The 24,877-nt window shown below is 62.1% G+C and overlaps 1 protein-coding gene across 4 annotated transcripts in view; it reads right to left on the reverse strand.

Annotated features, from left to right (window-relative positions):
• Positions 1 to 24,877, reverse strand: part of PAX7 (paired box 7) — a 92,766-nt gene that overhangs the window by 29,617 nt on the left and 38,272 nt on the right. For all 4 annotated transcript variants that reach the window (XM_089299240.1, XM_089299241.1, XM_051858050.3 and 1 more), the window contains exons 5-7: positions 11,465 to 11,664; positions 5,551 to 5,716; positions 3,624 to 3,826 (exon numbers count right to left, since the gene is read on the reverse strand). In XM_089299240.1, the coding sequence (XP_089155366.1) occupies positions 3,624 to 3,826; positions 5,551 to 5,716; positions 11,465 to 11,664 (569 nt within the window). The remainder of the gene's footprint in view (positions 1 to 3,623; positions 3,827 to 5,550; positions 5,717 to 11,464; positions 11,665 to 24,877) is intronic.

The following is a 24,877-nucleotide window of genomic DNA, read 5'->3' on the forward strand; positions in this document are numbered from 1 at the left end:
TTTCTCCCCCGCGGCAAGGACTGAATGAGCCCCTCCCTCCACCGCGGTGAAAGGTCAGACACGCGGACTGTGACTCCTCCTAACCAGAGGGCAAGGGCAGTGTTAGGATCCCAGGCTCTGGATCCTGGCTGTAGCCTCTACATGGGGCACAAAATGCTCAGGACAGGGTCTGGACGTCACCAGGCTCCCGGAAGTTGAGCTGTCCTGTTGGCTCTGGCGCTCCACGCCCTGTGTGGACGGCTCGGCGGTGGTGTTTACCGTCTGTGCTTGAGCCCTGCGAGGGCGGGGATCTTCGTCTCTGACACACAGTGCACTGAGTAAATATTTGCAGGGCGCGGAGCTAGGGGAGTGCTGATCTGTGGGCAGTCTCTCCACGGGCCCCTGAGGCTCGGCGGCCTCCACTTCCCAGGCTGGTCCGAGACAAGGGACTGGGGTCGCCCCGCTGCAGGGGGCACGGCTTCCCCACGGGCAGCTGCAAGCCACAGTCAGGGCTCGCCAGGTGCTCTGAGAACCCCACTTCACATCCCCAGAAGGGAGGGCGTCCCTTCCTGGCTCCGGCTCTTACAAGAGCAGAATCACCCTCAAGTTTCAAGGGCCAAAGCTATCCCGTGACACAGTCGGCCACCTGCAATCCTGGGTGAGGGGCCAGCATGCAGACTGCGTGCCCTGTGCTCCTAACGAGGAACCCCCACTGTCAGAGAGGCCACAGGGTGGGGGAAATTTCAACCTTGCAGGCCTAGTCAGTGGCCAAGGCCAAGGTCACCCCCCCAACACCTCCTGTTCCTGAGACCACAGAAACGTGCCTGCCTGCCAGAAAGAGGAGGGAACGCGCCAGGGGTCGGCTGGGACTCTGTGACACAGGCAGGACCTTGTGCCCTGGCTGCACCTTCCCAGGGGTACCCCCGCCCAGAGGAGCACACAGGCCCCTCCCCCGGCAGCTGCTCGCCTCCCCGGGTCTCCTCCTCCCCCGCCCGACCTTGCATCTGTCCTCGCACCTCGGATGGGAAGCTCTCGAGGGTCCCCAGTCCATCACGTGCTGCCGGCCTCTGGAAACCCCCATAGCTCACCCCGGCCTCTTGCTTTTAGGGTCAGGGAGACCCTGGACCAGGCAGGGGTAAGGGTCTCACCCAGGACTTTCCAGCAAATCAAACACAGCCCTCAACTCTGAAGCCTTCTAAGTGCAAGGTCCGAAGTCTCCCCCTCCATCCGCCTGCTCACAGCCACAGGGCGGTTTGTCCTTGCCCCTCCCCCTTCCCCCTGTAATCTCACTCCCAAACCCCACTCTGCAGGCCTGTGGCCCCTAATCTGCACTCTTGCCTCTCTCAGGGACAAAAGTCCTGCTTTGGGGACAACCAGCAGTGAGACAGGCTGGGCTGGGCAGCAGCCAGGTGCAAGGTGCCCCGGACAGCTGGTTCTGGCCTGGCCAGTGAGGACCAGGGCCTTGTCCGACAGGGACCGAGCTCTCGAAGGCTGCCCCGGCACTTGCTCCGTACTAGGAAGCCAGGCGTGGGCTGCGTTCTCCCGTGTGGGCCCTCGCACCCCGAGATCCTGTTGTGTCTGATTCCTGGAAGATTAGCTTGGCCAGTTCTTGAACTCATGACTCAGAGACCAAGTAGGTGCCGGTGGGAGAACACATTGGCCTGCAGGCTGTGTTGGATGGGCAGGGCTTTGCTCTCCTGGGATACCAGTGAGAGTGGGCGTGGCCTGGGGCACCAGCCCATCACGCGGACCTCAAGAAGCCTGGTGCATGGCCACTGGGAGCCTGCACAGAGCTGCCGACGTCTCCCAGGCACCCTCTCAGCACCCAAGCTAAGGGCTTTACCAGCTGGGCGCATTCAACCCTCAGGCGCCCTTGCTCCGTTCCAGGAAGGTACGGAGGGAAGGTACCAGGAAGCAGGGAGGGGCTGAGTCGTATTCCGGGGAGAAGAAAAGCGAGGCCCAGAGCGGAAGAACTTCCTGAAGGTTTTTTCCCGCCAGTCAAGGAAGAACAGAAAGACAGAGGGTCTTTGGCTCCATGGACTCACCCTGGCAACCAGCAACAAGCCCAGATGACCCAGCAGAGGAGCAGCCTGGGCGGGGTTTGGCACCAGGGCTTCTCTGTAAAGCTCAGACAGTCTTGTGGGCAAATGGTCTCGGAGAACCACTAGTGTGACGGCACAAAAGCATGGCTGTGTGCCAATAAAACTTTATTGACAAAAGCAGGTCGCTGGGTGATGTGGCCTGCGGATGTAGCCAGCCGCTCCCACTGGACCCCCTTTTTATATGTAGGTACCGAGTCTCCTGTATGAGTTATACTGGAGGACAGGAGAGCTGACCTGTCACCTGCTTTGTGCCGGGCTCAGTGCTGGGCACCCTGACTTGTTAGCTCATTAAATGAGGCAAACACCCATCAGAAGAGGTGTTCAGTGAGGGGGGACAAGCCGAGGCCCCAGACGCCACCTTGCTGCTGTCACCCTCAGCAGTGGAGCTGGGATTTACCCTCCCCCCCAAAGCCGACACCTTGTCACCTCGCATGGCGAGGTTCAGACCAGTCTGCGACATGGGTAACGTGTTGCCACTGCACAGGGGTGGAGGGAGGCGTCTCGGGGGGAGCGGACAGAAGGGGGAAGTCTTGGAGTTAATTTCCCTCCCCCCAGACATTAGGGAACCTGCTGCAGCTACACAGATGAGCTATCGCGTCCTCAAATTCATCACCGCCTCTGTCCCCCAAGTCCATCAACAACCCCAGAACCCAGCATCATCCTTCTGACTCCTGCACAGCTTGGCGCCGCACCGACAGCCAGGGAATGGCTCAGCCAATCACACGTAGGGAGCAGGGTTCCCAAGGCCCAGTCGGAGAGGGTCCTGTCTGCACGTGTCCCCACCACCAGACATGGCCCCGCCTTCCGTGGATTGGTCCCTCCTGGAAAGGCGGAGTGTGGGACACGGGACAGAACCCAGGAAGGACTCCTGGTTGGAAAACAAATCCCCAGACACAGTCAGCGCCTGTGGGAAATGGGGCGTGGCTGAGGGGGCACCGGGCCAGTTCCCGCGAGCCGAGAGCAAGTCTCCAACACGACCGCTCTGCGCGGCAAAGACGACGGCCATCCCCTCCCCCACCCCAGCATCCTGCTCCGCAGCTTGAGGAAGACAAACCCCAGGCGAAAGACCCCAGAAACTGAACATCGAAGGCCAAGGGGGCAGCCCCCAGCCCGCTTAACCTGCTTCAGGCACCAAGAGCCAGGGGCCGGCGTCACGGCCCAGGTGGTTAAACCTCTGCCTGCGACACCAGCATCCCATATGGGAGCGCAGGTTCGAGTCCCAGCCGCTCCACTTCTGACCCCACATCCTGCTAATGTGCCTGGGGAGGCACAAGATGGTCCAAGTGCTCCCCACGTAGGAGTCCCGGATGGAGCTGGCCCAACCCTGGCTGTCGCATCATTTGGGGAGTGAACCAGTGGATGAAAAAACCTCTCTCTCTCTCTCGTCACTCTGCCTTTCCAACAGATAAATAAGTAAATCTTTACAAAGGTGTCAAGAGCCAGTGGTTCTATGGAGATCACCTGGGTCGCTGGGTGCCCTTGCTGGCCGAGCTGGCAGCGGCGCGTGGTGGCGGGACCCAGGGCGGAGGGGAGGCCACCTACCTGGGGAGACAGGCCGTTGCTGACGGGGTTCATGTGGTTGGAGGGCGCCGCCGGGTTCATGAAGCTGTCGGAGTAGCTGGAGAAGCTGTGGCGGGCTCCGTAGGCAGAGCTGCTGTCGGCGGCTGCAGCAGCTGCAGCCAGCCCCCCCTGGTGCATGGTGGACGGCGGCAGAGGCTGGGGCCGGTGCACCGTGCTGCCCCCGTCTGTGGAGAGACCCAAGAGAGGTCCTGAGCATGCGCGGCCCCGCCTCGGGGCTGGGCCTCTGAGAGGGGCTGGTGGGGAGCCAGAAGGAGCCATGGTCCCAGCTACCTGGGCAGGGACAAGCTGGCTCCCAGGCAGAGCAGTGGGGCCTGGCCAGGTCCACGGTGGCAGCTGAGCAGCAAACCCTCTGGGCGACTGCACACTCGGTGTTTGGCACACAGTAGGTGCTCACCCAGAAGCCACACTCTGCTCATCTACCTAGGCCCGTGCTGCCAGCATTGTGGGCATCAACCACCTTCCAGGGGCTTTTACAAATATACCCCGAAGGCATGAAGCAAGAACATGAGTCCCATTTTACAGATTAAGAAAGAAAAACGGAGGCTGGGTGGGGTAGGTACACTTGCACAAGTTGCCAAGACCAACAAGAGGTGGGGCCGTTCCTGCTCTTGGCGGCTGTTCTCCCACAGGGCCCCTCTTCTCAGCCACTCTCTCTCGGCCTCCCAGACTCCAGCCAACCCTGCAGGGAGGCACCAATGAGGGCCAGGCACCCCGCAGTGATGTTCCTGCCGTGCGCTGGGCATGGGGAGGGCGGACAGGGCAGGGTCCAGGGCGGGAGGGAGCCCTACTGGGGCTCGCCATCCCCAGGCCCCTCCCCACCCAGCCGCCTTCCTCCCAAGGAAGCCCACCCTCTTCCAAGGCCAGCCTGGCATTGGTACTTCAACAAGCCCAGCCCAGGCTAGCCCAGGCTAGCCCCGCCCAGAAGAGGAAGGAGAAGTGGGACCCCGCGGCCCTGGGTCGGGGGTCTCTGAGGAAGCCTCTGCAGGTCCTCCGAGGACCCTGACCTTTATTCTGTCTTGGGAGATGGATCTTTCCAGAAGGGGAGGGAAGGGCAAAAAATGAGACTCCAGATATTAGTGAAGCCTCTTTGTGAATTCCTACGGAGCACAGATTAGAGGCCAATCTAAAGTAACTATCCCGATATCCTCCCAGCACGCGCGCACACACACACCACCGTCCCTCTCACTTAAAAACACGTCCCAGCCATTGCTGCGGCTCAGTGAGCTAAGCCAATGCTGCCAACACCAGCATCCCATTTGGGTGGGAACCAGACCAAGTCCCGGCTGCTCCACTTCCGGTCCAGCTCCCTGCTAATGCACCCGGGAAAGCAGTGGAAGATGGCTCAAGGACTTGGACCCCTGCCGCCCACGTGGGAGACCCGGATGGAGCTCCTGGCTCCTGGCTTCAGCCTGGCCCAGCCCTGACTAGCGCATCATTTGGGGAGTGAACCAGCAGATGGAGGAGCTCCGTGTGTCTCTGTCTCTGCCTTCCAAATAAATAAAAGTATATGCTTCGATCAAAGGCTGTGGCCACACACAGTCCCGCCGTCCTTGGAGAACATTCCCTCTGCCTCTGGTCTGCTCGCCACCTCGGGCCGGCTGCTCGACTCCGCACTGCTCAGAGCACTGCCCGCGGGCCAGCAGCTTGGGCAGCACCAACGAACTTGGCAGAACCGCGCTCCCCTCCCCCACCCCCAGAACAGCATTTCAGTACGACCCCCGATTCCCCGGAGATCCTGGGCGCTCAGCAGCGGGTACAGCCCGGTGCACACAGGCGCTCGGAGGCCGCCTTGCTGGCCCCTGGGAGGCTCCGTGGCAGAGCCATGACCTTCAAGGGCAGGGCTCCCACGAGAGGCAGGCCCGGGCAGGGCGGGGCGGGCGGCACTCACCCTGGGAGATGGTGGAGGTGGGGTAGGCAGAGTCCGGCAGCTGGTAGGGCGGCAGCGTGGGCATGCCGCTGGCGGGGAAGCCTCCTGGCAGAAGGTGGTTGAAGGCGGCCAGCTGGTTGGCTCCTGCCTGCTTACGCCAGCGGGCGCGGCGGTTACTGAACCAGACCTGGGGGATTCAAAGTGAGAGGACAGGACCCTCAGCCTGGCTGAGGACACAGGGGGACGAGTGCCCCGGGCCGACGGCCTTCCTCCCAGCCAGCATCCTTCCTGCGGGGTAGGCAAACCCAGCCTGGTGCAGCCCGGATGAAGCTTCACAATGCTTCCGTGAACGCCACCCCTCTGCCCTTGTGGCCACACAGTGAGGGCTTCTTATCATTACAGGTGGGGAAACTGAGGCCCAGAGGAAGCAGGGGTTTGGCTACGGACAGAGCAAATCCCTGGCTCGGTCCAGAGCTCTGCCCACTGCAGAGGCGCCGATGCCCGCCTGACCCCACGTGCCTCAAAGCTTCGTGCCCCGCCTCCCGCAGGAAGCGCCCCGGAGGGAGCTGCACACCCGGAACTCTGGAATGAGACGCGGGGTCTGTGTGGAGCCCAGGGCCTGACTCTGCTCACACGGCGCGAGCCCCTTGAAGCGGGAACCACGCACGCAAGGGTTTAAGCAGCAGCAGTAGGAACAACCCACCCCCCTGAGTCCCCACGGGCAGAGGCTGCGCACCCCGCACTCCCTGCCTGGCCCTCCCTGGGTGTTCGGTGAATGAGTGAATGAGTGAACGAGGGAAGGCAGAGATGGCTCTGGTGTGTCTGCTGGGGCTGGGGTCGGCTGGAGTGCCTTCCTGGGCGGACCCCACACCAAGATGGGGGAGCAGTCTCAGCTGAGTGGAGGCCCTGATGTCACGCACCTCGCCTGGGCCCTTCCTGGAGATGGGGAAAGCTGAGTGGACAGAGCCGCGGCCCTGACCGCTGCATTCACAGAGCAGGGGTGGAGGCGGCCACACCTGGAGGGACAGGCAGCTCCCCTCATCAAATCCAAGTCCTGCAGCAGGGACGGACCCCGCCAGGGGCAGGCTGCCCGAGCCCGGCTGCCCAGCCCGAATGCCCGAGCCCGAGCCGGCTCCTGGCCACCTGGGGAGGGGCTGCGCCCGCCTCGGGGTTAAGTCAGTGCTTTCCAAAGGGCATCCGAGCCACATCCCAGGTGGTGAGCAACAGGGACAGGAAGTCACCCCGAACCCAGGTGACTCCGCCTGCCTTCCAGGCCCGCTGGGCTCAGCACAGCAGGGCTCTGTGCGCCACTCCTGCAGGCTCAGACCTTCTCACACCTGCGGACCCCCTGTGCACTCGGCACCGTCTTCCCGCCAGCCTGCAACCGCCTTCCCCTGGGGGCGGGGCTTGCAAGTGCAGGAGCCCAAAGGCTCACGGGAGAAGACGCGACCAGGAAAAAGCTGCGCCTGGACTTCGCGTGTTTGCTCCACAATAAAGTTAACCGTTCAAGTCTGCTTCTCCACGAACTTCCTGAAGCGCCCTCTTACACTTCTCTTTTAGACTACACTGACTCTTAAAGGTAAGTAGTGAGGGGCCGACGCTACGGCGTAGCGGGCGTCCCACAGCGCCAGTTCTAGTCCCGGCTGCTCCACTCCGATCCAGCTCTCTGCTGTGGCCTGGGAAAGCAGTGGAAGATGGCCCAAGTCCCTGGGCCCCTGCATCCAAGTAGGAGACCTAGAAGAAGCTCCTGGATCCTGGTTTAGACCAGCTCAGCTCCAGCCATTGTGGCCATCTGGGGAGTGAACCAGCAGATGGAAGACCTCTCTCTCTCTCTCTCTAACTCGTTCAAATAAGCGAATCTCTTCAACAAGCAGCAGGCAGTTGCGGCGTACGCGCTGGCGCTGGCTGCAGTGACGCAGGCGTGGGCGGTGCTGCTCTAGGTGGGGGTGGTGTCCTCTCCGTGGCCCCTCCCTCACAGAGGCGGGCCTTCCGCCTGCTCACCCCCCCCCCGCCGCCCCCCTTGCCTTCCCTGCCCTCTCTTCCTTCTTCACTCCCTCCCTTCTCATCTCAGACCCCGGCTGGGATTCAGGGCTGAGAAAGACACTGAGGGGGGTGAGCTATGGCTATGTCTCAGTCCAGCATCAAGCTGCCCGCTGCCTGGACACAGGGCTCACAGCTGCTGCAGAGGTCCAGTGAGCTCAGACTGCCGTGCAAGCTACTAGGAGCAGACTGAAGGAGGGGCTTCCAAGGGCACCTCTCGGCATCCAGGAGGACTTCCTGGAGGAGGGCACACCCTTTGCTGCAGATACATCTCTTCTTCCCTCCACATCCTATGTCCCCAGCCCCCCACCCCACCCCCCACGGGCAACACAACAGTTGGGAGCAGGGACTCGGCAGCAAACTCCTGGGCTTGAATCCGGCCTCTTGACTGCTCCTACCCCGAGACAGGAAAACCCTGCTGCCAGCGTCTCCTGCAAGCAGCCCATTTAACAGATGGGGAAGTAGAGGCCCCAGGAGAGGCGACATGGGCCCCAGGGCCCCGGCCAGAATCCCTGGTTGGGGTGGAGCTCTTTGAAAGCAAGGGCCAGGTTTTATTTTTCGTTTGTGATTTTTGGGGAGCAGGGCCGCGTAGACGCTGCCTGTTGCTGGAGCTGGAGGTTTCTCCTGGGGCGGCATGGAGGGGGCAGAGCCGTGGGCCTGAGCCCCAGCACAGCCAGGTCTGACCGCGTCCCCAGGAAGTCACTTCCCCTCGCCACCTCTCAGTTCCTCATCTGCAAAAGCAGGGAGGACCAGACCCCGGAACAGCTATGGAGAACAGCGCCGAGTGGCGGGTGCTGTGTCCGGCACACACTGCCGCACCGCCAACTAGGCTGCCGGGGGGTGGGTGGCCTAGGACTCCCATGAGCCAGCTCCTCCGTGCCTCCCAAATGGGATCTCTGCTCAGAGAAAGCACGGGCGAGGGAGTCCCAGCCGGCTCGGCATCCAGAGCTGTGGCCCGCTGCCCAACTCCTGGGCGCGAGACTCCACGGGCTGACCCGGGCCTCTCAGCCTACAGCCCGTTTCTAGGAGAAACTCAACAGGCTCGGGACCGTGGCGCTCACAGCCCAGGCGTCCGTTCCCCTCCCAGGAGGATGTACACAAGGTTGGGGTGGGGCCACCCGCAGTTTAAAAACGGACATCCCGGCCGGCGCCATGGCTCACTAGGCTAATCCTCCGCCTAGCGGTGCCGGCACCCGGGTTCTAGTCCCGGTCAGGGCGCCAGATTCTGTCCTGGTTGCCCCTCTTCCAGGCCAGCTCTCTGCCGTGGCCAGGGAGTGCAGTGGAGGATGGCCCAAGTGCTTGGGCCCTGCACCCCACGGGAGACCAGGAGAAGCACCTGGCTCCTGCCATCAGATCAGCGCAGTGCGCCGGCTGCGGCGGCCATTGGAGGGTGAACCAACGTCAAAGGAAGACCTTTCTCTCTCTCTCTCTCACTGTCCACTCTGCCTGTTAAAAAAAAAAAAAAAAAAAAAAAAAAAAAACAGGCGTGGGTCTCCTGCCCAGCGCCCCTTCCCGGCCCCTCCTGTGCCTGGGAGGGGGTTCCAGGCCCCAGCAAGCCCCCGAGCTGGAGGGAAGCAGGAGGAGGCGATCAGGCTGGCTCCGGAGCCCCACCCTCGCCGGGCCTCACGTCTACAAGCTTAGTTTCTGGTGGAACACCTGCTCATGGTGGCAGGCGCCCAGTGGCCCCGAAAGCATCAGGCACACAGTGAGGACCCCACGAACGAGCGCCGGGGCGCGAGGGCGGCCAGCACAGGAGCCGCGGGGAGCAGGCTGGGACTCTGCAGGAACAGCCCCTGGGGACGGCGCCTCTGTGCGCCAGAGCCTCCGAACTTGGCGCCTGTGCGCCTGCACTGAACCACTGCTCAGAGCAAGGGACACACTGCTACGGGCCTGTCCGTTCTGCGGATGGAGGGACTGAGGCAGGCCAGCGAGGAAGCTGGTCTGCTCTGAACCACTCCCCTCACCCCTTCACCTCCCAGGGCCACCGGGACGCACGGGTCCCAGAGTCAAAGACCAAGACCCGGGCCGTACAGAGCCGCGAAGCTCAGCGGTGCCCCGGGCTGTGAGGACCCTGCCCCGTCGTTTGCACAGGACCCCTCTCCCCAGCATCCCTGGTCCAGGTAAACCCCATTTTGGCTTGAACACTTTAGTGACGGGGATCTCACCACCTCCCAGGCATCCCTGACGGTCACTAAGGACGGACCCTAGAACCCTTAAGGGCTCTTGGCGGTCACTTCTGCACCGGTGGGTCAGAAGAAGGAAGACGGTGACATCATAGGAACCCACGGGTGCTGCTGGGCGGCACGCGTTCCCCTCTCCCCCCGGCGCACCCCAAAACAGGCCCCAGCTCTCCCTTCTCCAGGCTGAATGTCCTGACTTTGCTCTTGGCCGGCCCTTGTTCCTTCTGGAAAACTCTACGTTTTCTGTTTGCTTCGCTGCTGAGAAAGCTCTCAGGCTTAGGCAGGAGCCCCTGTGCTGCCCTGGGGAGCACGTGGCCCAAGGGCAGAGCCGGGGCGTGCCCTGGGGAAGCCCCGCTATGATGGAAGGGGGTCTCCGCGGGGCGGGGGGTCAGCCTCGGCCCTCAACCTGCCTGTTCTTCCATTCCCAGAGCCCCTCCCTCCCTGGACCTTGAGTGACACCTGCTTCTGCCCCTGTGGGCCAATAAAAGCCCCGGCCTGACAGCCAGGACATTTTACAAGGAGCAGCCAGGCCTCAAGGTGGTGGGAAGGCAGCCGTAGCCGCCAGACGTGGGAGTGAGAAAGCGCCCAGGAATGTGCCCGGAACAGCTGCAAGGGGACCGGAGGAGGGGAAGGGAGGCTGGGGGTGCGGGCGGGCTCAGATGTCACCCTCCAGAGGCAGGGAGGGGGGCGACGCTGCCTGCTGCAGCTGGGCCCCCGCCCTCGGTGTCTCCCTCAAAGGCGGCCACGGTCTGGTCTGGGGGTGGGGGAGGGGAGGGCAGGGGCGAGCACCGGTTCCTGGAGGGCTCAGCGCCAGTCTGTTTCCAGCGCTTCCCCGCTTGCTTGCTTGTGCCGGGTTCTGAGCCAACCCTATCCTTCCGGGCACAGACGGAGCCACCGTCCAGCCCTGGGCCCCGGGAGGCCGTGCTCCCAGCCTCAGTTTCTGCACCTGGCCACTGTGGGAAGCCCTGAGCACAGCTGGCACCAAGGAGGAGCCCAGGAAGCCCATTCCCCTGGGAGGGGAGCACCCCCCACCCAGAAGCAGCCAGGGGCGGAGCCTCTCAGGCCCAACGCCCCCATCGAGGGAGAGGACTGGCCGGGACCGGGCTCCCAGGAGAGCCACACATCAGGGGCTTCTGCCTTGGCTCCTCCCCCGCCTCCCTGCACAGGCTCTGTAGCCAGAGCATCTCCAGGAATCTGAGGGCTCAGCCAGCGGGGATGGGAGTGAGGCCCAGGGTGGGGGTGGGGATGAGGGGTGATCCCTGCCCCCCAGCAGGCTCCACTCCCTTTCCTCAGCCCCTCTGATGAGGAGCCACACGCAGTGAGGGCAGAGGGGACGTCCAGGTCTCCAGTCTGCCCACTCTTCCCTGACGCTTCAGACCTACCAGGATGCACCTGCCCCGTCTGCTCGCGCACCTCCCTAAGGCTCCTAACGGGAGCCTCGTCAGCCACCCGAGGACGCCCAGGCAGTCAGGATGTCTCCCGTTTCCCATCAGGCACTTGGAGGACCATACACTTCCTCTTCTGATGGGACGGACGCCCTCGCTTCCTCCCTCTGCCCTCCCTCCCCCTCCCCCGGGCTGTATCCAGCAAACACGTGCACTGGTGGTACTGCCCATGTGGTCCCCGGAGCACCTGCTGCAAGCGTCGCCCAGGGAGCACGCACTGAGCGCCTCGGCAACACACCTGCAGTGTGCACCCCCCGCGCTGCCCCTCACCTGGACGCGCGCCTCAGTCAGCTTGGTCCTCTGCGCCAGCTCCTCGCGGGTGTAGATGTCGGGGTAGTGCGTCCGCTCGAAGGCCTTCTCCAGCTCCTCCAGCTGCTCGGCCGTGAACGTGGTCCGGCTCCGGCGCTGCTTGCGCTTCAGTGGGAGGTCGGGTTCCGACTCCACGTCTGAGCCCTCGTCCAGCCGGTTCCCTACAGCCAGGGACAGGGAGGGAGAGGCCCGGGAGGGGGGCCCGGTGAGGTGGGGTCCAGGGCGGGGGAAAGCCCGGCGGCATGCTTGTGCCTCGGGACCGAGGACCTGGTCCCTCCTGAGCCGAGGCGGAAGGATGTTCACCGCGGCGTTGTTTATCAGCCTGGCGGACAGGCAGCAACCTCCAGGTCCAGCCCAGGGGCTGATCCAATACTTCCTGGCGCAGCCTCCCCTGTGGTTGGGCATTTAGGTTATTTCCATGCCTCTGTCACAGGTAGGGCTGGGGAGGGAGAGGATGGTTTCATGGGGGAATGTTTATTTATGTTATGTTGTCAGAATTCATAGAACCACATTCTCCAAAGTAGCATTTTATGGTATGTCCTGTGCGCCACATCACCAGGGAACCGTCGGCAAGGGAGCCGTCCCCTCTCGGCTGCCCTTCTCATCCCGAGGGCAAGGACCCCGAGTCAGACCTGCCTCCTTCCTCTGCTCTCTCCCAGCCAGGGCTGCCAGGTGCCCGGCCTCCCCCGACCGCATCTCCAAGAGGAGGCTGCAGTGGGCACACCGGGCACTCCGGGCCCGTGCCCGGCACATCTGGGGCTCTGAGCCAAGCCCAACTCATCCCAAGGGTCCAGTTCCTGAAAGACTAGCAGCCCCGGTTTTCTGATGGGGACAGGGAGAGTGAGCTCTTGGGGCTTTTAGGAGGAGCAAGCAGGCCTTGGCAGGCAGGCAGGGAGGCCAGCCCAGCAGAAGGGGACAGGCACCGGGCTGGGTGCCTCCAGCGGGGGCCTTGGAACTCAGATAGGAGCTGAGTGCAGTGGGGGCAGAATCCACAGGTGGAGGCTGTCCTCAGAGCCTTGAGGCCGGAGTGGTAGGGGAGCCCCAGTCTGATGGAGGAGGCGCAGCTCTGTCGTGGGGGCCCCATGCCTTGAGTCCTCCATTTAGTTCCAGCCCAGCGCTGTCCAGCAGAGCTGCCAGGCCATTCAACACAGGTGGCGCTGGTCACCTGCGCCAAGCACTTACGATCACCCCCTGCAACCGACGAACTGAACTTTCCATTTTACTTCATTTAAATTCCAGTGTGCGCAGCCGCAGGGTTGGCACTGTCCTACTGGGGGTTAAGCTGCAGCCCGCGACCCTGGCAGCCCACAGAGGAGAGCTGGCTGCGCTGCTTCTGACCCAGGTTCCTGCTAATGCCCCTGGGAAGCAGCCAAAGACGGCCAAGTGCTTGCTCCCCGCCACCCACTTGGGAGGCCAGAACAGAATTCCTGCCACCGGGCTCTGCCTGGCCCAGCCCTAGCTCTTGTGGCCATTTGGGGAGTGAAGCAGCAGATGGAAAATCTCCATCCATCTATGTGTGTATGTATCTATCATCTATCTACCTACCTATCTATCTATCTATCCATCATCCATCCATCCATCCATCCATCCATTATCTCTCTCTGTCTCCCTCTCTCCCAGCCTGCCTTTCAAATAAACCCATGTGTATTTTTTATAAAGTAAAATAAAAATTTTATTTTAAAAACGTGCATGCCACACGGGGCTGGGAGGGCACAGTCCTGGCCAGCATTCAACACAGCCGCTCTCCCTCCTTAGCCAAAGGGGTCAGGCTCACGCTCAGGGGTTCCAGTACCCACAGCCTCCAGCCAACACCCACCGACGCTGCTTTCATGCTACTGTTTTCTGATTCCCACCCACAGGTATCTCTGGACGTGACCCTCACGTTCCACATCCAAGCGCCCGTTGCCTTGAATTAGGCTTTTAAAGCTGCTTTTGTCCCATGTGAAATATAAAGGCAAACCTAGGATGGGCTCTCGGGCTGGGACCAAAACGCTGAGCGCAGTGAGCGAGGGACCAACATTTGCTTTCTGTTGACCCAAAAACAAAATTCAGGGTGGTGGTGCCAAGGCCCCGCCTTGTCGCCTCTGGTCCCCCCGCGACTGTGCTTTCTGGATGCATGCATCCTGAGCTCCGGGTCCCATTGAGCCCAGGGTCCCTGTCCCTCCCCTCCCTCACTCAGCGGGGATCTGGTGAGCTCCATGGATGCAGCCACGCCAGCCGGAAGCCCAGACTGAGGCGGGCGAGGCAGGACCCTCAGGTGTGTGTCGCACGAAGGATCTGGAGAGGGCCTCTCAGACCTGGGGTTGCCGTAACGACCCTGTGGATGCTGCCCACGGGGTTCCAGAAAGATCTCAAGAGAACAGGGCTGCGTTCTGCAGGTGACTGCAGCCCCCGGGGTGGGCGTGGTGGTGCAGTGAGCTGAGGCACAGTGTGAGACGCTCGCGTCCTATACTGGAGTCTGGTTTCAGTCTTGCTACTCCGCTTCTGATCCAGCTTCCTGCCAACGAACCTGGGAGGCAGCTGACGACAGCTCAGGTCCTCGGGGCCCAGCCACTCACACTCAAGACCCCGATGGAGGTCCTGACTCCTACCACTGCTCAGCCCCAGCTGCTGCGGGCACCTGGGGAGTGAGCCAGCAGACAGAGCTGCTACTCTCGCTCTCGCTCTCTCTGTACCTCTGCCTCTCAAATGCATAAATAAATCTTAAAAGACAAAAGAGGCCAGTGCCGTGGCTCACTAGGCTAATCCTCCGCCTTGCGGCGCCGGCACACCGGGTTCTAGTCCCTGTCGGGGCGCCGGATTCTGTCCCGGTTGCCCCTCTTCCAGGCCAGCTCTCTGCTGTGGCCAGGGAGTGCAGTGGAGGATGGCCCAAGTGCTTGGACCCTGCACCCCATGGGAGACCAGGAAAAGCACCTGGCTCCTGCCATCGGATCAGCGCGGTGCGCCGGCCACAGCGCACCGGCCGCGGCAGCCATTGGGGGGGGGTGAACCAACTGCAAAGGAAGGCCTTTCTCTCTGTCTCTCTCTCTCACTATCCACTCTGCCTGTCAAAAAAAAAATAATAATTAAAAAAAAAGACAAAAGAGCCAGCAGCCCAGGAGAAGAGCCCCCCCCTCCGCCCCGTTCCAGGAGTCTTTTCTGTAGTAGCCTCGTGACAAGCCTCTGAATAAGGAAAACGAGACGCAGAGAGGCTGAGCCACCTGTCGGAGCCACACCGCCAGAAAGCCCGTGCTCCCTCGCTGGAGAGCAACGAGGAGGCAGGGACAGATCGGGAGGGGGTGTGAGGGCCCTCTGGGACAGCCCTGGTCTCGCTAGCAGCTCTGGTCTGAGGGGACCTGAGATCCGGGTTCTGGCTCCGTCTTTCCCTCACTGGGTGGCCACGGACAAGGCAGTGGTGACTGCAGAAAGGGAGGGGCCGGGGGACCGGCTGCAGCACCACGAGAAGGGCCACCAGGGCACCACCACCGTGTCTTCCTGCCAGCCTCCTGCACCCCAGCCCTGGGGGCTTCTTTTCCGCTCCCCACCCCGGGGATTCCCTGAGCCTCAGGGACAAACTCATCAGCAGCAGTGGCTGGAACTGGTTGCGGGAGACCCTGCCGGCCGGCTGGCTCCCCCACGCACCGCACGTGTATGGCCAGTTGTTTGGTTCTTTGGGTGGAGAGCATGGGGAGGCGCAGCCATGGGAACAGACATTAAGCAGAGGCCAGATTCGAGGTGGGCAGCGAGGAGCAGTCCCGGGACGGCCCTGGCTTCTGTCCCACTGTGTGACGGGACAGCCCCAAGGGGGTGGGGCAGAGCCGGGGTAGAGCTGAAAATGGTCCCCAGACGGGAGGGGGGGTGGTCCTGAGAGGGCCCCTCTCTCCGGCTTTCTGCATCCTGTCTCCACTTAGCGGGCAGGGAGGTTCCCTGAGCACAGAGGACACCCAGTCCCTCCCGTGGGACCCTGCCAATCTCATGATGGACAGGCAGCCTCTCTGGTTTAGGAAGCTCCCCGTCTGGTGGAGGAGGTGTCCCAGTCCAACGGGGTGACAGGACACTGGGTCTGTCACAGTTGGGGGTCAGAGGGAGGGCAAGAGCAAATCCTGCCCAGAGCAGGTGCCGGCCAGGCTGAGGGTGGTGGCTGGCGAGTGGCAGGACAGCTCTCACTGTCTCATCCCCAGCCTCGGGCTCCGGCAAGCCTCCTCTCAGAGCCAAGGCTGACGGCCGGGGAGGGCCAGGTGGCTGCGGCTACACTGAGAAACCCCAGCACCACGGGCCCTGCTCCGTGTCCACACAGCTCACGATTCCATGCGGTTCCCTGTCCTGCAGCTGTCTCCCGCCGTCCACACCCATGAACACTGTGTCCTCTGCTTGGAGTTCCCTCCTGCTTCCCCGCCCCCCACACCCTTGCTCACCCCTGCTCGTCCCAGACAACCCAGAGCGTGGGCAGCGTCCCCCAGCACAGCGTCCTGGGCCCGCCCGGAGGGTTCCACGCCCCGCCTTGGGGCTCTCAAGGCTCACAAGAGACACTGACCTCGCCTGACTGTGCACCTGCCGGCATCACTGGGCTGGGAGAGCCGTGAGTACGCAGGGTCTCTGCCAGGCATCCAGCAGGTGCTCCGTAAAGGCCTCTCAATGAGCAGAGCTTGGCAGCACCCAGGTCATCAGGGTCCTTTCTGAACTCTGCCGCCTGTGTGTGGCACCCCACGGCCTGCAGGCTCCGTTGCTGGCCCAGCAGAGCCCCACACAGCCACCTCGGGGGCTGAAACAGGTGGCAGCAGCCCCATTTCACAGATGCTCGGTGGAACCCCAGGGCCATGAGGCTGCCAAGAGACCCCCAGGCCCATGAGAGGCAACTTGGCTCCAGTAAGTTCCTGGGTGACGGAGACTCTGTTCTGATCTCCCTCCACCCGTCTCTGGCCAGAGGGAGAAGCCGTGAATTCAGACGGTCACCTTTCTGGACATTTCCACCTCACGCGAGGCAGGAAGGAGCTGACTGATCTCCAACCCCGAGTCGGTGGAAGCCGCAATGGCCCTGAGGTCTGGGGTCCTCCTCTCCGCCCTGCCGCCCCCTCCCGCGCTCCCTCTCCCACAGCCTCCCAGCCCAGCCTTTATTACAGTTTAACATAGGCCCGGCGTGGAGCAGCGGCAGAGAAACGAATCACATAATAGTTGATATGCGTTTTAATCAAGTAATTCGGGCAGAGCCGAGAGCCAGCGAGTGTGGGCCGGGCGTCCCTGAATACCAAGCAGGCCTGGGCGCCGGCCTCGGAGAATGGAAAAGTCATCTACAGCTCAGCTGGGGGCCTGCAGAGCCGGGGCCGTGGCGGCGGGCGCCCTCCCGGCCCCTTCGTGCAAACCGCTCAACTGTAACTGGTGCGGTGCACCTGCTCAGGCCGGTCGGCGGGAGCTGCCTGCACGCGAGGCTGGGGCAAGGGCTTGGGCCCCAGGCAAAGCCTCCCACCCTGCACCGGGCACAGGGCACGGGGCAGGAGGAAGAAGCGGCCCCTTCTCGTCTACCTCTTCTGCTCACACTCCTATGGGTCCCATCTCTGCTCTGAGCAACACCACCCAGCCACACACGTCCTTAGTCCCCTCTGCACCCGCTCACGGCGCATGTGCAACCAGCCCAGTGCCAACACCAGGAGAAACCACATCCCTGTCAGGTGGGGGGATCGCCCCACAGCGCATCCCTGGCCCTGTCCTCCCCACCTCTCCCTGGACTCCAGCAGCGGCCGCCCTCCCTCTGCAGGTCTCTGCAGGCTGTGCCCTCCACCCGGGGCACCCTCCCCAAGCCCCTCTTGTCCTGTAAGCCCCCACAGTTGGCAGCATCGGGGTGCACAGGCTCCAGGCTGTGCCGCCTGCATCCTGCAGACTCCTCGTGCACCAATCTGGGTCATAGTAAGGGCTGCCCCTTCGCACAGCACACGTCACCATCAGACGTGCTAAGAAGTCCCTTTGATGTCCGTTCCCGACACCGCCACCCCACAGCAAGCTCCACGAGGCTGGGCGTCCTTGTCTTTTTGTTCATTGCTGAATCTCCAGCACTTGGCACAAAATGAGTGCCTGGAAGATTTGCTGCACAAATGAATGAATGAATGAATGAATGATGGAGTGAGCATCTTAAGATGCAGGAAACAGTGCCCAGGGCGAGGAAGCCTCCCCTGCAGTGTCCCCCTCCACCTGGGTCCAGGTTGCCAGCCTCTGTGGTCACACTGCCGAGCCAGCACAAACCAGACCCCTGCGGACTCATCTCAGATGTGTCAGGGCACCCACTCTGTCCCCAGCGCGTGGGAGTTCAAAGGCAAAATGGACCCAGCCTGGCTCTGGAGGCAGCAGGCGAGGGTGGAGAGGCGCCAAGTGCTGGAGCATCCCCCGGGGCTGACTTGTTAGCTCTGCTCTCGGTTCAGGCTCTGCCTGACCCTCTGCCCGTGTACACACACACAGACACACACACACACACAAACACACACACTCTCCCGTCCTGGGAGCCGGGACCCTGGCCAGGTGCCCTGCCCCACCCATATAGGCTACACAGCCCTGGACCGAGTGTGGGGTCCAGGAGCAGGACGAGTCCACAGTGCCTCCTGAGACCCCTCCCAGGCAGACGGGGTCTCCAGCAAGTCCCCAGGCCCCGCCAATCCTCTGTTGGCCCCACGGCCCTTGTACCCCATAGGAGCTACTGTCCCGTGGCTGCAGGACATCGGGGGAGTCTGTGATCTCTGACCCTTGGGCCAAGGCTACAGAGAGGAGAGGAGGAACCCAAAGCTCATGCCCAGGGCCTCAGCCAGAAGGTGGCAGGGCCTCGACAGCCAGGCAGAGTTTTCTGGAGCCGGGAACCTGCTTCAGGCTGCTGCCCCCACCCTCAGCAACTCCCTGGGAAGGAGACAGGGCTAGCTCTAACCCAGGAGGGGCTAACCCCGCCCCTCCCTCCAACCCAAGCCCAGTCTCAGCCAGGGTGAGATTCCCCCATGCTGATGTCTGAGGGGCCTCACGGACCCAGAACCAGAGCCTAGGCCTCCAGGCTCTCTGCCCGGCGCCCTCCCGCTTCCCCCACAAGGCTTCCCTGGTGGTGGGAGGCACTGGCGAGGTGGGATCCACACGGGCTCTGTGCAACTCTGTATCCCCCGTTACTTCCTGGTGACGGAGAGACGTTAACGGGAGAGTTTCTCTCTCCCAGCTGGGCAGAAAGCAGGGAGCAGAGCGTCCTTAGGAAGCCAGAGCTGCGACTCGCACCTGTTCACAGCCTGAACTTGACACACCTCCTCTTTCCCCAGGAACTCCCCATCTAACCCCGGCAGGCTCTGCGAACTTCTGAGTCGGAGGTACAGACTACAAAACCTGGGCCCTTCTCTCCCCAGATCTCTGTGCAGACAGCAGTGCCGTTCTTCACTAGAGGGCGCTGTGCACACATCCTTGCCAGGAAGGGGCATACGGAGGAAGAAGGAAGTAGCACCGACGGGGGCGGCACTGTGTAGTTGAGCCTGGCGTTCCCGTGGCCGACTGAGGGCTCTTCCTTCTGCATCAAGGCGTGAGGCACGCCCAGGTTACAGATGGGACAGAAGGGAGGGAGCGCAGAGGGCTGGTGCACCTGCGCGAACGGGCTCTCGGGCGGGGAAGACTTTCTGAGTGCAGAGCTCAAACCTGAGGCTCAGCTGCCTAAGGCCAAAGGCTGAAGCTGCAGAGGCCAGCAGGACCCAGCTGGGTCCTTCTGACAGGCCGACGTCACAGACCTGTGAGGTGGGGGAGGGGCAGCGCTACAGACTGGGGCGGGGAGCAGCAGAGCTCTTGTTTTGAGGCTTATTTTCTTGAAAGGCAGAGTCGGAGAGAGAGAGAGAGAGAGAGAGAGAGAGAGAGAGAGAGAATATGAGCATCTTCCCTCTGCTGGTTCACTCCCCAATGGCCACAATGGCTGGGGGGAGCCAGGCTGAAACGGGAGCCCAGAACTCCAGCCAGGTCTGCCGTCTTCCACCGCCTTCCCAGGCACATTAGCGGGCAGCTGGGTGGGAATTGGAGCAGCCAACCCGGAGCAGGCGCTCTCTGATACGGGACACCGGCACCTGTGAGCAGGCCCCAGGCCGCACAGCGCGAGCAGACACCTGGCAGCAGGAGCTGAGCTCAGGATCTCTGTTTCCGCTCTTCCATCTTGAAAATAATGACCAGCTTCCCTCCACTCTGTCCTTGGGTTGTTTCATTCAATGACTCATCAAAGTCACCTAATATGCAGGCAGGGGGCTGGCGCTGTGGAGTAGCAAGTAAAGCCGCCGCCCACAGCGCCGGCGTCCCATGTGGACTCCTATTAATGTCCTGGCTACTCCACTTCCAGTCCAGCTCCCTGCTAATGTGCCTGGGAAAGCAGCAGAGTGGCCCGAGTCCTTGGGTGCCCGCTACCAGGTGGGAGATGCCGAAGTTGTTCCTGGCTTCAGTCTGGCCCAGCCCCAGCTATTGTGGCAATTTGGGGAGTGAACCAGAGGATGGAAAATCAATCTCTCTCTCCCGGTGACACATGAAGCCCCGCCACCCGTTTGTGCCCCCACAAAGTGCCTGTGAAAGGAACACGTGCTTGAAAAGTCAAACCTTCAGGACCCTGGGGAGTGCCCTCCCCACCCCCTGCCCTGCTCTGCTGGAGCCCTGGGGAGCAGAGGGCTTGCAAAGTCATCAAAACAGAGTGGCCCTGCCTCCTGTGTCCACCCCGCCCGGGCCTCCCAGCTCAGCACTGAAAGCTGGGCATTTGCCAAAGACAAGAGCTCCGTGGTCATGGGCAGCCTCTCCCAGCAGGGCTGGATGAGAAGGGCGCAGGAGTACACGCCTGCAAACACACATGTGGATGTCGCTGACATCACTACGACCCCAGGAGCTATGTGTCACTGCTGGCCCCATTCTTCAGGTGAGCAAACTAAGGCTCCAAGGCACTGAGTGGCTCAATGGCAGCGCAACAGGAAGTCCCGGCCGCTGGCAGCCCCACCTTGCCTGTCACGGTGTCACCTGTGAGCCTGACCAGGGCCCGCCTGCACCTGCACAAGCAGACCCCACCTTGCAGGGCCACTGGCAGTCTGGGACGCCGCCACCTGCCCCGTGTTCCCAACCAGCGCTCACCAGCCACCAGGCTCGTGGGGCTGTGCGGCTGCCACCCCTGGGCGGCCCCATGGGTTCCCGTAGCACCAGCCCTTCGCGCCACACCCTGAGCTCCTGGTGTCCACTGCTGCCCGAAAATAGGAATTATCTTTCTTATTTTCATATTATTTGAAAGGCAGAGAGAAGAAGGATCCCCCATTCACCAGTTCCCTCCCCAAATGCCCCCAAACAGCCACGGCAAGACCAAGCCCACACCCGAGCCAGGAGCCCGGGGCTCGATCTCTGTGTGAGGTGGGGACAGGGGCACCCCTCCAGGGTGTGTGGCAGCAGGAAGCTGGAATCAGAAGCGGAGCAGACGCTCAACCCCAGGCACCCTAATATGAAATGTGGGCCCCCCATAAGGCGTCTTAGCCACGGCACCAAACGCCGAGAATTAGCTTTGAGCGAACATTAGCTTTTGTTCACCAAATACCAGGGCACTTCAAAAAGTTCATGGAAAACAAAATTAAAAGCTGTTTACTTTGGTCAAAAAATTTTTGAAACCCATACAATGCATTTTTGTAAACTTTTAAAAGACTCAGTCGATGCATGGATTTCAAAAACTTGTACCAAAATAAACTTTTGATTGCATTTGTCCACAGAGAGACAGAGAGAGAGAATCTTCCATCCACTGGTTCACTCCCCAAATGGACACAATGGCTGGCGCTGGGCTGGGCCGAAGCCAGGAGCCAGGAGCTTCTTCCTGTCTCCCACGTGGGTGTGGGGGTTCAAGCACTTGGGCTGACCTCCAATGCTTCCCTAGGCCATTAGCAGGGAGCTAGAACGGAAGTGGAGCAGTGGGGACTCGAACTGGTGCTCATATGGGATGCCGGCACCGCAGGAGGCTGCTTTACCCGCTGCGCCACAGCGCCGGCCCCCGTCTGCAGCTCCTCGGACACCGTGTGATGCAGGCCCAGGAGCTATATCTGAACTTCCTGCCGGGCTCCTCCTCACCCCGGGACACCCCCCAGAGATCCTGGCTTCACAGGGGACGGGATCCCTTCTGTCACGCTGAGTGCGACCCCAGGGCAGGGTGACGGGGAACAGTGCGGTGGTTCCCAGAATTCTAGAATCTTCCTACACAGGAACGCACGCCGTCCGTTACACTAAGGACCCGGGGGCCTCATCACCACAGACGCAGACGGGAGCTCACCCACACCTCCCGGTCCCACAGCTCCTCCCCCAGGCTTTCTCATCCCTGGGGACTCGCCTCCGCCGCCCCCTCCCCCAGCCTGCCTTAGGGACTCATGGGGTCAGTACCACCAGGCCCCTGGGCGGTTAGGACACCTGCATCCCACAGCCGAGCACTTGGGGTGCTGTCCAGCCCCGGCTCCCGACTCCAGTTTCCTGTCACCTGCAGATCCTGGGAGGCGGCAGTGATGGCCCAAGCAGCTGGTGTCCTGGCAGTCGCGTGGGAGCCCGGGACCAAGTTCCCAGCTCCTGGTTTCAGCCCTAGCTCAGCCCCGGCCTAACCCAGCCATTGTGGCATCCAGGGAACGAACCAGCAGATGGGAGCTCACTCTCTCTCTACCTCTGTCTCTCTCATTTTTCAAATAAATACATTTTAAATTATCAATAAATAAGCCTTCGAGAAAACTCCAAAACCCAGCATTCTGCTGCATACCACGGTGCACAAAAACAGGTGCACCTGCAGGATCCCGGCAGGACCCCAGCGGGGGAAGGGCAGGCGCCCCCCCCCCCCCCGCCTCTGGAGCATGTGGCTTTGATGCAGGCCCCTCCTCCCTCCCCTGTGACCTGGGCGCCCAGCTGGCAGCACAGACCCCACCCTCGCTGGTGCCACACCACGGCCACCAGCCAACCGGAGCGGCTTCTCTGCCTCCTGCTGCCTGCGCAGCTCCAGACTGAAAGGCAAGGGGGCGGGGGCGGGGGCGGGGTGCAGCTAGCAGCCACGACGCTGGTTAAAGGGCAGATGCTGTGGCACAAAGAGTAAAACTGCCCACTGGGACGCCCGCATCCCACATCGCAATGCCAGTCCGAGGTCCGGCTGCCGTGCTTCCGATCCAGCTCCCTGCTCGTGCGCCTGGAAGGGCAGCAGAGGGTGGCCCAAGTGCGTGGGCGCCTGCCACCCACATGGGAGACTGCGAGTGCTGGGTTAGAACTCCTGGGGCCGGTCCCTGACTTTCCCTCCAAGTTGCTGTGCACCCTGTGGCAACTCCAACCCTCTCTGAGCCCCATTTCGAAACCCCGTCCTTAGAAACAAAGCCCCCCTCTGGTTCCCTGGGATCAGGGAGTCTGGGCTGCAGGTGATTTATTCTTGACTTCACCACCACAGCCCAGCTCGGGCCCCCAGGAGGGCTGGCTTCCCAGGCAGCACCTGTTGCTGGAGACGCCGTGACTGACAGGCGGGTCAGCAGGACTCCCAGAAGGTACCAGGATTCTAAGTTGGTGGTGCAGAGCCACTTGCCCACCCTGAGCCCCCTGAGCCCTGTGGGGGAGGGGAAGGACACACTTGATCACCCTCACACTCTGCCTGGGGCCAGCCCAGCAGTCCCCTCCCTTCCCCCGCTCCCCCTCCCCTCCCCCGCCGTGCCCCCCGCCCCCCCGCGCCTCCTGTGCTGCTGGGCCGCTCGCTGGGCAGCAGAGGCCTTTCATGGTGCATTCTGTGGCTGCCCCCTCCCCAGCAACCCCATCCTGTCGTGCCCCCATCAATCTACAGCCACCCAGCCCTCGCCAGCTGGCCCGGCCGGGCCGTTCCCAGGCAGAGCAGGTCCACAGTGGAAGGCGGTGGAAAAATGTGGACAAATTTCTGATTTGCAACACTCTGGGACAGAGTTTATTGCCATTGTTTGCGGACGAGTGTGTAAATAAAGCAAGGCGAAGATTGCAGGGGGAGGCTGATGAAAGGCAGAAAACGAGAAATTTTATGGCCATAAGAAGCGTACTCTAATGGTGATTTTTGAGGCACTGGACCATGGTGGTTACTTAGCCAAATGATCGCTGTGAAGCTGGGTAAGGCAGCTTATTGCTTAATTACTGTTACGTATTATGTCAGGCGGACACCCCAGCCCTGGAAAACTTGGTCCTGGGAAGATACACACCGCCCTGGAGTCAGGTCCCAGCGCTGACGGGCAGCTGGGGGTGCCGAGGGAGAGCCGGCACCTGCCCCCAGCAGACTGGGGGCCCCTGGACCTGCCTCTGCCCGCCCCCTGCCCATGCGCTGGCCATGGAGGAGAAGGGAGAGACTCCAACTTGGGCCGTGCCTTGTGGGTCCTGATTTCTGGCGCCCAGTGCAGCAGCAGCCGGGGTCCGAGCCTGCCGTGGGAGGGACGGCAGAAAACTGATGGACTTCAAAGCTGTGCGCAGAAGGCAGTCGGGGGCTCCCCGGAGGCTCCCAGCACGAGAGCCTTCACAAAGCCGCTCAGAGGGCCCCGCTGGTGGTGGAAGGAGGCAGCCAGAGTGCTGGGAAGGAAAGAGATGGCCCCCACGTGCAGCGTCACCCAAGCCTGGGACGTGGCCTGAGTCTGTTCCTGACTCACTCGGAAAGAAAAGGAGGTGGCAGCAGCCAGCACTGCGGTGCAACAGGCTAAGCCACCACCTGGGACATCAGCATCCCACATGGGCACGGGCTCGAGTCCCAGCGGCTCCACTTCCGATCCAGCTCCCTGCTAATGTGCGGGGAAGGCAGCAGATGATGTCCCAAGTGCTTGGGCCCCTGCACCCTTACAGGAGACCCAGACGGAGTTCCAGGCTCCTGGCTTTTGCCTGGTCTAGTCCCGGTCATTGCTGCCATCTGGGGAGTGAACCAGCAGATGGAAGACATCTCTCTGTAACTGCATTTTGAATAAATAAATCTTGAAAAGCAAACCAAAGGGGGCAGCGACCCTGGGATAAATTGTCCCTTGGGGGCTGTAGCAGCTCGTGGCTGTGTGATTCTAAGAGGCCATGATGCTGTTGCTGTCGGAGCTGGTGAGGTGGATTTTGCTAAGGGGATGGGCACGTGCCAGTCAGACACCTGCAGCCTCTTTGCGTGGTTCGCTCCTGCCAGGGAACTCAACACACGTTCCCTCCTTTCATAGGACCCTCAGTATCATCTGGGGATGCCAGGATTCTCTGCTACAGGCTCAGGGAGGCGTGGGGGCTGGCTCAGCCAAGGCTCCAGGGGAACCCAGGTGAGCTGGGCACCAAAGCCAGCGACTGCAACGTCCAGCAAAGCCATCTTCCAGACCAGCGGCTCTAAGCCTTCCCCGCCGCGGAATCAGCAGGTGCACCCGTGGGGACACCCAGGATACCGGGTCCCACGTGGGGGTCCCTGAATCAGCA

This window comes from Oryctolagus cuniculus, chromosome 7, assembly GCF_051225735.1.
Source record: "Oryctolagus cuniculus isolate XC-2025 breed Fujian yellow rabbit chromosome 7, ASM5122573v1, whole genome shotgun sequence".
NCBI classification, from domain to species: Eukaryota; Metazoa; Chordata; class Mammalia; order Lagomorpha; family Leporidae; genus Oryctolagus; species Oryctolagus cuniculus.